The 12,569-nt window shown below is 61.0% G+C and overlaps 5 protein-coding genes across 5 annotated transcripts, besides 6 other annotated features; 1 reads left to right on the top strand and 4 right to left on the bottom strand.

Annotated features, from left to right (window-relative positions):
• Positions 1–204: 204 nt before the first annotated feature.
• Positions 205–227: a microsatellite.
• Positions 228–497: 270 nt separating this feature from the next.
• Tco025E_02311 (uncharacterized protein) lies at positions 498–6,482 on the bottom strand (the record flags this gene model as incomplete). Its single annotated transcript, XM_029369239.1, has 1 exon — positions 498–6,482. The coding sequence occupies one exon, from the start codon at positions 6,480–6,482 to the stop codon at positions 498–500; it is 5,985 nt and encodes a 1,994-aa protein (XP_029230642.1).
• Positions 6,483–6,624: 142 nt separating this feature from the next.
• Positions 6,625–6,663: a microsatellite.
• A 178-nt stretch (positions 6,664–6,841) lies between these two features.
• Positions 6,842–6,880: a sequence feature (A-rich).
• Positions 6,881–7,121: 241 nt separating this feature from the next.
• Positions 7,122–7,158: a sequence feature (A-rich).
• A 375-nt stretch (positions 7,159–7,533) lies between these two features.
• On the bottom strand, positions 7,534–8,118 carry Tco025E_02310 (uncharacterized protein; the record flags this gene model as incomplete). The annotated part of the gene is made up of 1 exon (XM_029369238.1): positions 7,534–8,118. The coding sequence occupies one exon, from the start codon at positions 8,116–8,118 to the stop codon at positions 7,534–7,536; it is 585 nt and encodes a 194-aa protein (XP_029230641.1).
• An 86-nt stretch (positions 8,119–8,204) lies between these two features.
• Positions 8,205–8,231: a microsatellite.
• A 332-nt stretch (positions 8,232–8,563) lies between these two features.
• On the bottom strand, positions 8,564–9,115 carry Tco025E_02309 (uncharacterized protein; the record flags this gene model as incomplete). Its single annotated transcript, XM_029369237.1, has 1 exon — positions 8,564–9,115. One exon carries the CDS (start codon positions 9,113–9,115, stop codon positions 8,564–8,566), a length of 552 nt encoding a protein of 183 aa, XP_029230640.1.
• Positions 9,116–9,203: 88 nt separating this feature from the next.
• Positions 9,204–9,269: a microsatellite.
• Positions 9,270–10,759: 1,490 nt separating this feature from the next.
• On the top strand, positions 10,760–11,128 carry Tco025E_02308 (uncharacterized protein; the record flags this gene model as incomplete). Its single annotated transcript, XM_029369236.1, has 1 exon — positions 10,760–11,128. The coding sequence occupies one exon, from the start codon at positions 10,760–10,762 to the stop codon at positions 11,126–11,128; it is 369 nt and encodes a 122-aa protein (XP_029230639.1).
• An 18-nt stretch (positions 11,129–11,146) lies between these two features.
• Positions 11,147–12,569, bottom strand: Tco025E_02307 (uncharacterized protein; the record flags this gene model as incomplete). Its single annotated transcript, XM_029369235.1, has 1 exon — positions 11,147–12,569. A coding segment is annotated over one exon (1,423 nt), but the record flags the coding sequence as incomplete, so codon positions are not given.

Genomic DNA, 12,569 nt, shown 5'->3' with positions numbered 1-12,569 from the left:
GGCAGCAGGTAGACTTTGCATCACAGACACAGAAGGAGAAGAGGAAGAAACAAAAACAAAAAAAATTAATTTACAGCAGCTGACCACAGTAGGCCAAGAAGGCCCCAGCATCCAAACAAAAAAAACACGCACGCGCAGAAGGGGAGGGTGGGAAGTGGTGGTTACTTGCGAAGCCGCAGAAAGCGGCGGCCATGCGTCAAGTGGACAACAACAACAACAACAACAACGAGGGCAGTCAACAGCGTCAAAAACAGGCGGAGTTATTACGAGAGAAGAAAAAAAATAAGCACGCAGAAGGACAGTCTCATTTTTCCCTTTTTCTTTCGTTTTGATTGGGTCGCGATGCACATGTGCGCATCTCCCGCCGCGGCGCAGCGAAACCACACCTCCACCCCCGCCCTCACGCATGTAGCACCTCCCCCTTTACAGCCTTTCTTTTTTTTTGGTCCTATCATGCTTTTATTCCCGTTTCATTTGCGTTTTTTCGTCGCTTCGTTTCATTTCGCTTCTTGGGTGGTGGCTGCTGCTTGCTGCTGCTGCTGCCTCTCGTGGTACCGGGGCCGCCGCGAGTAGTGCTGCTGCTGCTGCGGCTGCTTCCCCTGCTGCTGGCGCGGTGGCGGGTGGACAAAGGTATCCTTCCCTTGTCCGCGCGGCGGGGCAAAGGGCCGCCTGCCGCCACGCTCCTCCTCCCGCCCGCGGGGCTCGTCCTTTTTGCCCTCCGCACGCCCCTGTCGCACCTCCTTCGTGAAGACCGTCACGACTGCGGCCTCGTCCGATTTCTGCTGCGCCGGTGCGGCGTCGCGTGCCTCCGCGCCCCTCCGTCTTTCAGTGGCGGTGGATGCGTTCGCCCTCGACGGCGGCGAGGGCGCGGGCGTGTCCCGTTCGGCATCCTCCGATTTGCTCGCCGCCGCGGCGAGAATGTCCACGGCGCTCGTAAAGAGCACGTGTCGGCTGCCCAGCTTCATCCCCACCGCGACCTCCAACTCTGTCAGCACGGGATCAAAGTCCTCTCGAAGGGTCAAAATGTCACCGCTCTGCATCACACGCAGCGTGGGGGATAGCGTGGTGGCGGTGGAGGAAGAGGGAGGCGCCCCCACGGCCGAGTTTGTGGGGACGGCCGTACCCGGGGGCGGCTTCACTGTCTCGGCCTTCGCCACGGTGGCGGCGATGCTGTGCGGGGCCGTCATCGCCCGCTGTGTCGCGTTGCGGCGGCGGATCAACGCCATGCGCTCCTCGCTCTTCTCAAGCGCCGCCAGCGCCTCAGGGAAGTGGTTAAAGACAGCTGACATGGCCACATCACGTATTGCGGGCTTTGGCATCAGTAAGTGCTGTGCCACCGCGCCGCCGCTGCCCAGTGCTGGGGAGTCATCGCGCCGTTTGCCCGCCGCGAGGGAAGATGACACCTCGTCTGGGGCGAAGTAAACATTGGCGAGCACGCGATTTATGTCCGCCATGGGGATATGCAGTGCGTGCAGGATGTGCTTAAAGGCCTGTCGACGACGGTAGGCGGGTGGGATGGCAAGCAGGTGCCGCATCGCGATGCCGGGTTCTCCGCGGAAGCTCCACATGGCCGCGATGGCGTTCAACGCGTTCGTGACGCCAACGATGTGGTACGGCATGAAGAGCCGGTGCGCCAGAAAGAAGTCGGCCAGCTTTAAAAGGTAGGCGTCCTGCCAATCCCGATCCAGCTGCTCTGACATCATGCTCATGCGGTAGGCGGCGACGTAGTCCCGGCCAAAGCTTACCTCGGCGTGGAACACGCTGCAGGTTGCCAGGGTGTGGCCGTGCTGGTAGCAGTGCCTGCAGAGATCGTCGTGCAGGGTGCGGCTCAAATTTGTGACCAACTGGTTGGTGTACGTCTGGCGCGCGGGCGGGTTGTCAATGTCCGGCACCAGCCCCTCCGCCTCGTACATCGCCAGCAACTGCGCCCGTCGATCCTCCACCGCCTGCTCCGGTAACCCTGCCGCGCGCCACAGATCGGTGTACACACGCGCGGGCGGCACAAGCTCCGTGGGAATCCGCCGCAGCACACGGGCGCCCGCGGCCACCTGCCCCGTCGCAAACGACCGCCGTATGAGGCGGAGCAACGCCCGCACTAGGGAGGGGTGCGCCCGCAGCATCTCGCCAGTGAGGTTGCCAAGGTTGTACATGTGGTACACGTAGGCCGCGGCGCCGCGGACGCCGTCGATGGAGCAGCGAATCCCGCCCACTTGCGTGGCCACATATTCGAGCTTCGCCGCGTTTGTCGGCTGCGCCGCCAACTCAGGGCACTCCAAGTACGCATGACCGGCGTCAAAGCACAACAGGCAGCGGCGCTGCAAGGGCACTGCCGCCGCTGCAGCAGCCTCACTAGACAGACCCAGCGCTGTCTCATCCTCCATCGCCGACGCAGACGACGGCGACGACGACGAAGCCGCAGTGCCGCTGTTCAGCAGTGTGCGGATGCCCTCCTCGGAGAAGCGCTGCAAACGCAGCATCGCACATGTGGTGTAGCGCGAGACGAAAGCCACAGGGGTCCTCGCATACAGTCGGCAGGCCCCATTCTCGTGTCCGACCGTCGCCAGCTTCGCGATGGTTTTGTTGACGGCGTAAACAATGAGGTCGGCCGCGTCAATCCGTCGCCGCGGTTTGGCTGCGGCGACGGCGGCGTCCTGCTCGTCATCCCCGTCCACCGGGACTTCCTCCTGAAAGGCGTCCACGCGCTGCAGCAGGAATCGATAGAACGCGTGCAGTCGCTCAGGGCCAGCGGAGGTCCATCCGTCCACCTGCGCCCGCAATCGCCGCGCCCGCTGCTCCTCGAGGAGGGGATTGTACAGGGCCGCCTCAGCCGCCGTGGCGGCGGGCGCGGCGGAATGCGCGTCCACGTCGCCCATCCACTGCACAAGCCGCGGGCAGTCAAAGGAGGCGTGTCGCCCGTCAAGGCACATGCAGCAGGTGAGGGCCACCTGCACAAAGTTTGGGTGACTCTCGTCCTCTACCCCAACTGCGCTTCTCTTCCGCAGCAGCTCCCGCGCCTCCTCCGCGGGGACGTTGAAGTAGTGCGTCATGACAAGGTAGGCGCGGTCCTCGCGGAGATGCCGGGGGACGTGGCAGAGGACAAACGCGGCGCGTCGGTATTGGTGATAGTGACTGAGCAGAATTGATAGGCGGTTCACCTCCTCGCTGTGGACCTCCGCGAAGAGCTCCCGGTAAGGGGACTTCACGAAGGTGGTGTAGGCATCCACTACAAGGCGACTGTTGTCTGTGCCCCCCCGCAGAGCCGCCGCCACAACACGTCGCAGGTGCTGCAGCATCGCACGCTGCTTCTCCTCTGGGGTCATGTTAATGGACGCGCGCGCGGTAGAGGAAAAGTCGCGGGTGATGATGGGACACGTCTTCCAGGCGTGTGCGCCAAAGCACACCTTGCACGTGGCGGGGGTGAAGATGGTCTGGAAAAACTTCTCCTCGTTGTGGCCCAACTCCTGCGGGGATATCGCCGCGTACTCCGCTTCACTGCAGCCGAAGAGGCTCGCCACCGCCCACAACGTGTCGTTCTTGCACCGAGAACGAGGCGGGACAAATCGCACATACAAGTACCCTGCCAGCACCCGCTCGTGCAGCCAACAGAGCCGCCGTATCAACTGATCAATGCGCTCATGATCGTGCGGAGTGGCCCTTAGCATGAAGGCACGGCGATAGACCATAAGCATGTATGCGGCAACCACGGCATCCACAGGCCGCTCCCCGGCATTCGCCACGCGGGCCCTAATCTCCGCCATAACATCCCCCGCCTCGGCGTAGGCAAAGTGACGCCACGGCGCGGATGGGCCTGTCTCTGCCCCGCAGGCTGCGCACTCCACCCGCGAACTCCACTCCGAGTTGTGCTCCTGGCACCACACACACGTCCATGGCCCATCCACGCGCATGTGCACGAACAACCTCGACGGCTGCCCACGCTGCCACTCCGATTGCTGCAGCAGCGAGGCGTGGGACGCGTCCGAGACGAGCAGCGACGGCGGCGCCGCCAAGGGTCGAGCCGCGGCCGCCACCCCACGCTGGGCCAAGGCGTAGAGCCTGGCCGCCTCCTGCAACTGCAAGCGCCGCGACGATTCCTCCATGGCCGCATGAACGTCAAAGGGAGCCTCGGAGCCCTCCGCGCCCCCACTATGACTCGCGCCACGGCTTCCCCCCTCAAATGGGAAGAGCGGCATGCTTTCGCTCACGGACACGCCGGGTATCAGCGGCACGCTCTCGCCGAGAAGCTCGCGCTTGAAGACACTGCTGGCGTCTAGTGGTGGTCGCGCGGAGCCCTCCGCCCCATCGCCGCCGCCGCCGCCGCCCTTTGACCAGCGATTAATGCGCTCATGCAGTCGTCGCCTGCCTCGTTCGCGGAGGGCCTTCCGCTTCTCACGTAGGCGAGCGACGTGCTCGTTTGAGAGCTGAAAACTTGGAACTGCACTCGGGTCCTTCGCCGGCACCACCGTCAGACACAGCGGGCAGGCGCGCTCGACGTAGACGTCCCGCTCCGGCAGAATGGAGCTGCACGTGGGGCACACCAGGTCCTCCATCACGCGCATAAAATCGCCGCGGAAGCCCTCCGAGAAGGTGTACGCGTTGTCCAGCACGGCGTTGTAGAACTGCCTCAGCTCCTCGTGCAGCCCCAGCCGAATCAGCACCCGCGAGGCGGGGAGCAGGTGGTGGTGCAGCTGCGGGAGCAGATGGACCCCCACGTCCACCAGCAACCAGCGGAAAATCTTCCGCGTCACCTCGCGGGCCTCCTCCGTGTGGTGGGCGGCGTCGAGGCGGTGCAGCAGCCATAGCGACATTTCCAGGCCGTCCACGATGTGGCGCGCGGACACGGCGCGGGCGACGTTGAGCGACATCCACGGGTCGGCCCCGCGGCAGAGGGCGTCAATGACGTACCTTGCGAGGTCCCCCGCCTCCTCGGGGGTGACGGTAAACCACGCCGGGGACTCGCGGTTGAGGGTTTGAAAGAACCGCCAGACGACGCCCCAGTGGATCATCGGCAGCCCGCCCGGGGCCGGGCCGGGCGCCGCCCCCGGCACCACCGCGAGCTCGCCGCCGCCGCCGCCGCCAGCCACCACGTCTCGCGTCTCACGAACAATCTTGAAAAATAGCAGGAAAGGCGAGGGGTGCACTTGACCTTCCAGCTCCGCCGTCCCCGCCGCACCGCCGGCAGCGACGACCGCGTTTGCGTGCGCCGTTGCCAACGCCGGCGTCCCGGCAGCAGCGGGGCCGGCGGTGCCCCCCAAACCCGCCTGCTTCTGCAGCACGTGGCACGTGCGCAGGTAGCGACGAAGGATATGCAGGGCAATCAGCGGCGACGCCTGCCCAGAAAAAGAGACATTCGCACGCAGCATCAGTCGCGAGGCGAGGCGTGCATCAAGGCCGTAAACAATGCCCTCGGAGGCAGTATCCCCACCGCCGGGGTACAGCGTGCCCAGCCCCCACGCCCGCTCATCACGCAGGGTCCCGTAGTGCCGCTCCGCGTAGCCCACCTCCGCCATGCTCAAGTGACACCACACAGGCCGCTCGGCGTCCTGTGCGAGACGCCTCACCGAAGTTGGGCGAACCTCAAAAGTCGACATTGTCACCATCGCCTCGGCCTTCAGGGTGTGTCTGCGATTCCTGTGGCCACCATCGTAGTCCCCCTCGACTGGCTCGCCGGCGTGCTGCACTGGCACCGCCGATTCCGCGGCCGCCGTATTACCCTGCATTTCCGCGAGGATGCGCTGCCCCGTGCGGACGACGCTGCCCGCGCGGGGAGTCCGCCTTGGCGACAGCGTCAGCAGGCGCCAAAGGATCGGCGAGTGCGGTATTTTTCCCTCTGCTGCCGCCTCCATCACGGCCGCCCAAAGTCCGGGGGTGATCCAGGCATCCGGCATGCCCTCCAGTACCTCAATGGCGTCACTAAACAGTCGCTCCGCGAGCAGCGCCTGACACAGCAGCACCCGCACAGCAGGCGTGTCATACAACTGTGGGCATCGCCACCGCAGCAAATAACTAACCGTCTGCAACGCAAAGGACGCGTTGCCCGCTGAAGTAGTCAGACGCACTTGATTAAACATTGCCTCCAGTGCATGCACGGTGAGGCGCTGACACGGCGTACGGTGCCGCATAACTTCGAGCAACGTCTCAACAGGTGACGGGGCGTCAGGGTGAAAAAGCAACGCGTCAAGGTCGACAGACCCACGCTCAAGGTACCGCCTCAATACCCACGAGTATGGCTCATACCGACGACGACGACGAACAGCAGGTGATGCTACAATGCGATGCGCCGTGGCATCTGCTAAATATGCCCCTGGCGCAAAGGAACGATGGCGTTGCATAAACAACATGGCCGCATGGTACCCATTCTCTTGCCGCGGGGGTGACGGAGGGGTCTTGGGCCTCCCTTTGCCCAGCGCAGCAGTAGCAGTAGCAGCAGCAGCGGAGGAGGAGGCGGTTGTCACCGCCTGTGCAAGGCGTGAAGAGGGCCGCATGCGCGAACGACAAACGTATTCAGCTGTCACAACCCAACAGAAACAATCCTTCCGCTTAAGTCGTGACTCCTCTACACTGCTACTCGCTATTTGTTACCCCCGCCTACTCCTGCGACTAACGGCCCTCCCTAATCCCCTCCTCCACACACACACACACACGCGCGCACAGAGAGAGACAGACTGACTCTATGTATGTACGCTTGTTCAGTAGTGGAGAGATGGATGTGTATAACGCAATGTCTCCCCCTTCCACTACCCACCCGCCCCCCAAAATCCCTTCCTTCCTCTATTCCTTCCTCGCCTTGTCCCAATGCCGTGACTAGTCTTACACGCCCCCTCCTCACTTCCGCCAACCAGTGTTGCTATTTTTATTTGTTTTGTTGTTGTTTTTGATTTGTGTGTGCGTCTGCCGCTGCTGCTTCTCCCCCCCCCCGTCCTCTTTTGACTGTCCCGCCGACACGGAGGTTGAGTGCGTTAAATAAATGCCAATAAACTACAAGCAGGGCGTGTGACGGCACGAGCTCCCTGCACGCCTGACCTCCTCCCCGCCGCCCCTGTCCCCTGGACGCAAGGACCCGTCTGCCCCTTTCCCTCCAAAGAAGTGTAGAGGCAGTGCGATTGCCCCAGAAGTGATTTATGTTTTCTTTTATTACTTTTCTCTTTTTCTCTATCTTTTCCCTCAAAAATAAACCGCTGGGGAAGCCCTCCACTCCCTCTACGCCCTTCTGTGTGAATGCGTGTGCCCTCCGCGCGGTTGCCGCGGCCCTGACGGCAAAGAAGAAAAGAGAACTCGATGACGCACGTCATCCAGAGAGAGAGCAAAAAAAAAAGCAACAACAATAATCCCAACTGTTTTCCTCGTCCTGACACATTTTTTTTGTTTCTGTTTCTGCAAAAGGGAAGCGGCTTCTGGCTGCCCCCCACAAGCTGCTCGCTTGAAGCGGCGCGGCAGCCGTGATGCACACAGACGGAGGCCACCGCCCCCCCCCCACCCACACACACGCACACCAGCGGCAACCCGCCAGAAAGGGAGAAAGAAGGGGCAGTGGCGTCAAAGCGACGTCCGCAGGGGTTTGGAGTTCAAATGCACGTAGCGCCCCACAACGCCCACCAGCTCGTACGTCTTTGTTGGCGTCGCGTTGGCGTCGACGGCGGCGGCCGCAGCATCCAACGTCAGCTCCTCCGGATGCTCCGCCAGCCACTCCTGCAGCAAACAGCACCGCGGCTCCGGTTCTGAAAGAGACGCAGCGAGCGGACTCTCCCTTGCGCCGGGCCTCGAGCCGTGGTCCGGAGGCGGCCTCCGCTGCCTCAGCACAAGCAGGGGTGCGTTGTACTGGCCGCGGCTCCCCTCCACCAGCAAGTTTCCAATGCGCAATGAACAGCGCTTCTCGTTGCGTGGGTCATTAACAATGCGGCCAAGTGGCACCTCCACCACCGCCTCTTCGCCCAACGCACCTGCCTGCGTCAAAGCCTCGTCCGCATCGCGTGGATGCTTTACGCCCAGGACATCTTCCCGCTGCCGCTGCTGCTCACGAGCCTCCTTGAACATTTTGGGTGGAATGAGGACTTTCCCCTGCAGCTCCAGTAGCAGCATCTCCTGCAGTACGCCCTCATTCGGCGCCACCACCCGAATCATGGCCCGCCGCACCCTTCGCACTGTGCGTGCAGCTGTCAATGAGCGAAGTTTCACATCGACAATAATCGAAAGAATAAAATAATAAAAAAATGAAAATGAAAATGAAAATGAAAGGAGGCACACGCCCCTAAAGCAAAGGACGGTGGGAGAGGGAAGGAAAAAAGGAACAGCCCACTAACAGAAAATGGGAAATGAAAATGGAGAAGGTAGAAAGCAAGAAGCAGAGAAAGCTAAAAAAGAAGGCGCGAAAATGTCGCTAGATGTCTCTTCGCAGTTTCCCTCCTTTCCACCGCCGTTCATCCCCCCCCCCCCAGTGCAGGGGAGCCTGCTCTCCCCCCGCCACCACACAGCTACATTCCCTTCGGCTCTTCCTTCCTCCTCGTCTTGCTGTTGCTGCTGCCACCCCCGTCGTCTCCCTCGCCCCGTTACTATCCTGCCTCCCTCCTCACTGGCCCCTCACCCAGGGATGCGGCAGCTCGCGGTCTGGAAAGTGTTCGCTCCAGATGCGCCGCATCATGTTGTTGCGGCCGATAATCTCCCCATGCAGCGTCCCTAGGTTGTACTTCCAGCGGTAGGCCATGAGAAGGTCGTTGTCCTTCCTCTTCTCCGCAGTGCACTGGATGTACCTGTCCCGCTCCTTCTGGCACTTCCAAGTCGTCCACATCTTGTCCTGCAGGCAGCGCGCCATCGTCTTTTCCACCTCGGCACACCGTCGCTCCGCCTCAACGTCGACAGCGTCCTGCAGCTCCTTCATCACCATGGGCGGAAACCGCATCGCCTGCACACGGTCGATGGTGTGAAAGTCCTCCTCGTACACCTCCTCAATCACGTTCTTCCCCCCCTCCCGCTTTCGCCGCACCGCCTCGGAGGACAGGCGGGCGTAGCGTCGCCGCTTCTCCTCCAGCAATCGCTTTTGCTCGCGCAGCCGCTCGCCGGCGGCGTCGGCCTCGGGGACGTGCGCCACGGCGGCCGCCTCGCTGCTGGCACGGGCTCCCATCTGCTCGCGACGCAAAGGCCAACCCCCTCCCCACTACTCCACGAGAAGCCACGAGAAAAGGAAGAAACCGCGAGGCAGAGCCGGATGCAAACAGAAGAAAAAAAAACAAAACAAAAAACAAAAAATAAAACAAAACAAATAAATAAATAAAAAATGCTTTACGACAAAAGGAGGAGGGGGAAATTTTTAGCTCAAGCAAAGAAGCAATGCAACTTAACCAACTAAAACAAAAAAAACAGCCACAAGTACGTGCATGCATACATACTTGCGCAGGGATGTGCTCATCCGCACCAACGGTGCCGCCACCCTCACCGTTTCCCTGCGGGCATGTGCGTTTGTTTTCCTCGTTTGCAAGAGGGGGGTCCGTCGGGCTTCCTGCCGCTGCCGCTGTCAGCATTGGAAGAAAAACCCTCCCTCAGATAAAGAGTGCGAGCCTGTCCAACTCCACTAAACGTCGGCGCCCCTTTTTTTCTCTCTCTCTCCCCCCCCCCCTCCCCCGCAGACACAAGGAGAGAGAGAGAGAAAGTGACAAACAAGCTCCTTCACGACATTCCCATCCAAATAAAAAAAGTAGGGTGCTGCTACGTGTTACTCTTCACCGCGCCTTTCAGTCGCCTGAAGGCGGGGAAGCAGCAGTTTGCCTACACTCTCCCTGGACCAGCTCTGGCGCGTAGAGGAGTGAGATGGTGTGGACCGCAATGCAAAGAGCGGAGCGAAAATAATAAGCATGGAAAGACTTCCAATACGGCCACACATTGGACCCCAATAAGCAGTAAAAAAAAACTGCCAACTCAACGAGCTCATCTGCTCGCCGCAAAACAGGGAAAAAGAAACAAGGAAACGTCAAAGACACCGCACCTCAACCCCTCATAGCCATACATGCATTACAGTATTTGTCTATATAAATGCATACATTGTTCACACTCAATACAATGCACACAAGCCCACACCACCCGGGCACACCTGTGGCTGCTGTGACCATCAACGTTACAATCATGATTACTGTGAGTAATAGTTTTAGTATGGGACGATTACTTATCTAATCCTCATTGAGTGAGTTTCTCTTACAAAATTTAGGCGTGAAGACGCATGCATGTATGCGCGTGTGTGTATTTGTTTCTAGAAGCAACGAGGGAAGTAGGGGCGTCAGCGGTTTCTTGGGGAAATGCGGAAAGCAGAACTTTGAAACAGCGGGAGAAGCTATGGGAAACATTCAGGCAGTAACAAAAATAAAGGAAACAGGAGACCCGACAAGAACGGCAAACCCCAAAAATAATCAAAACTTGGATTCCCCTCCTGTGGCAGTCGCGCAGCAAGCGGCATGCAATGCAAGAGACATACGCAACACCTGCTGGTGCTCTTGAGTCCGCCAACATATTATTATGTTGTCTTTCTTGTAGGGGGGTTGCCTTGTCGCGTAAGCCATGTATTTCTGCACGCAGATTTGAAACACCATTGCAAGCAAACATGTTTGAAAAAGTGGGGGGTGAGGAGGAGGGGGCTCCGCTAGATGATGTCGTACCTTTTTTCCTTTCCTTTTTTCGTGTTATTTGTTTATGTATTTCTTTCGTTTTTGTTTTTGTTTTTCGCTTCTTCTCTTCGTTGCTTTTTTTGTTGCTTTTGTTTTTGCTTTTGTTTTCATCGATGATTGTTTTTCGTTTCACGTTGTTGCCTTCGCACCTCCGCAGACGAAAGCTGTTGGGCCGTGAGAAGACGTCTGGCGCTGTTGCTTCTCCGTCTCTCCCCGCGACTCCCCTCCGGGGGGGCGGCGAGTCGCACCCACCGCCCTTCACTCAGCCGGCGGTCATTTGCCCTCCGTCCGCCGCCTCGCCGCCGCATCTGGAGCCGGCCACGGCGACGGCGACGGCGGAGGGGAAGCGACGCAACGGGGACCTCGCCGGCGGGCGTTTTGCCCATTCGTCACACGGCCTGGCGGGGCCGCTGGCGCCGTCCCGCCGCGTTCTGCGGGCGGCAGCTGCTCCTCCGCCCAGCTGCTCCATCGGAGCTCTCTAGTCAGTCGGGGCGCAGGCTTCACAGGGCCCCCAGCAGAGGCGTCCCCACGGAGGAAGGGCCGTCCGTCACGCGTGCAACGGAGGAGGCGGCAAACTCTTCCGCGTGAAGCACCTCGTACACCTCCGTCGTCTGCGACGCCCCGTCGCTCTCCCCCGCCGCCTTCGGCACTGCAGTCTCTATCGTTCCCTCCTTCAATGGGGAGGACGCTGCGTCCGTCTCACGGCGCCCGCGCGTTGCCTGATCAACGTCTTCACCGAGCTGCTCCTCCGGATGCTGCTGCGTCGGGAAGTTGCGCGGTTCCCCTTGCTCATCTTGCGGCGCCGCCTCCCTCGTCTCATTCCCCTCGCCTTCCTGGCCCTGCACACTGCCCCCCTGCGGCCCGTCGAGGTGCAGGCTGGCGGAGCTTCGCTCCGGTGCCTTGGGCGACAACTGCAACGTCAGCGACGTGCTGTGCAAGTCGCTCATCTTGGGCCAGGACGACTGTTGGCCAAAGGGGATCGTTGCGACGCCTCTCGCACGCCTCGGCGGCTCCGACACATGCCTCGCATACAAACGCTCCCTCCGCTGCCGCGTTGGTAGCGCAGCAATCCCGGAAAATGACGCACGCCCCCCGCAACCGCAGCTTCGCGCGGCTGCGAGTGAGCCCGGACTTTGCTGGGTGACGGGATTCTTCCTCCAACGGAAAGAGGCGTAGGAGGTGGTGTGTGCGGTGTCTCGCCAAGGCTTACGCGGCACAGAAAATAGGGAGGTTGGCGCAGCGGATGCCACCTCCACCCGCGGGGGGCTTCGCAGCAGCTTTTGCGCCTGCGGCGAGTGCACCACGGCGGGCACCGTTGCCGGATCCGACGAGGACGACGGAGGCAGGGCGTCCGACGGCTCCTGGACGGCGACTTCGCCCGGGGACGGCGGCAAGGGAGGCGTGGCATCGCGTGCGCCGCTCCCATCCTCGCCGACGAGGGCGCCCGGCATAGAAAGGCAAGACTGAAACATGGCACTCGCCGAGTTGCCGCTTTCCATGCGAGAAAAGGATCGCATCCCCGGCGCCCCAGACGTCGACAATACAAGCGCAACGCTCGAGACCCGCTCGTGAGAGTTTCCGTTGCGCACGGACTGAAGTGCAGGCGCGGTATTTGACACGCCGCTCCGCATGAGAGAGGAAATCCCGAACGAACTCAGAGTTGTTTGGGGCCGTGGATAAGGTGTCGGCACGGGGAGACTGCGGCAAGACATGAAGGCCGTGTCAGAAGCACCGTCAGTGAGCGGAGTGAAGCGGCACGGCAATGGCAGCTGCCATCCGCTCTCCCCTGGGAGCCGCTGTGAGAGATGAGTGTCATTCGCCGCTGCAGAGGCTATGCGGACGAAAACTGCGGCAAGACATGAAGGCCGTGTCAGAAGCACCGTCAGTGAGCGGAGTGGAGCGGCACGGCAATGGCAGCTGCCA

Source organism: Trypanosoma conorhini (genome assembly GCF_003719485.1).
Source record: "Trypanosoma conorhini strain 025E chromosome Unknown Tco_14.4_contig_00089, whole genome shotgun sequence".
Lineage (NCBI taxonomy): Eukaryota > Euglenozoa > Kinetoplastea > Trypanosomatida > Trypanosomatidae > Trypanosoma > Trypanosoma conorhini.
The sequence above is the reverse complement of the archived record's forward strand: the minus strand, read 5'-3'. Positions and strand labels throughout refer to the sequence as shown.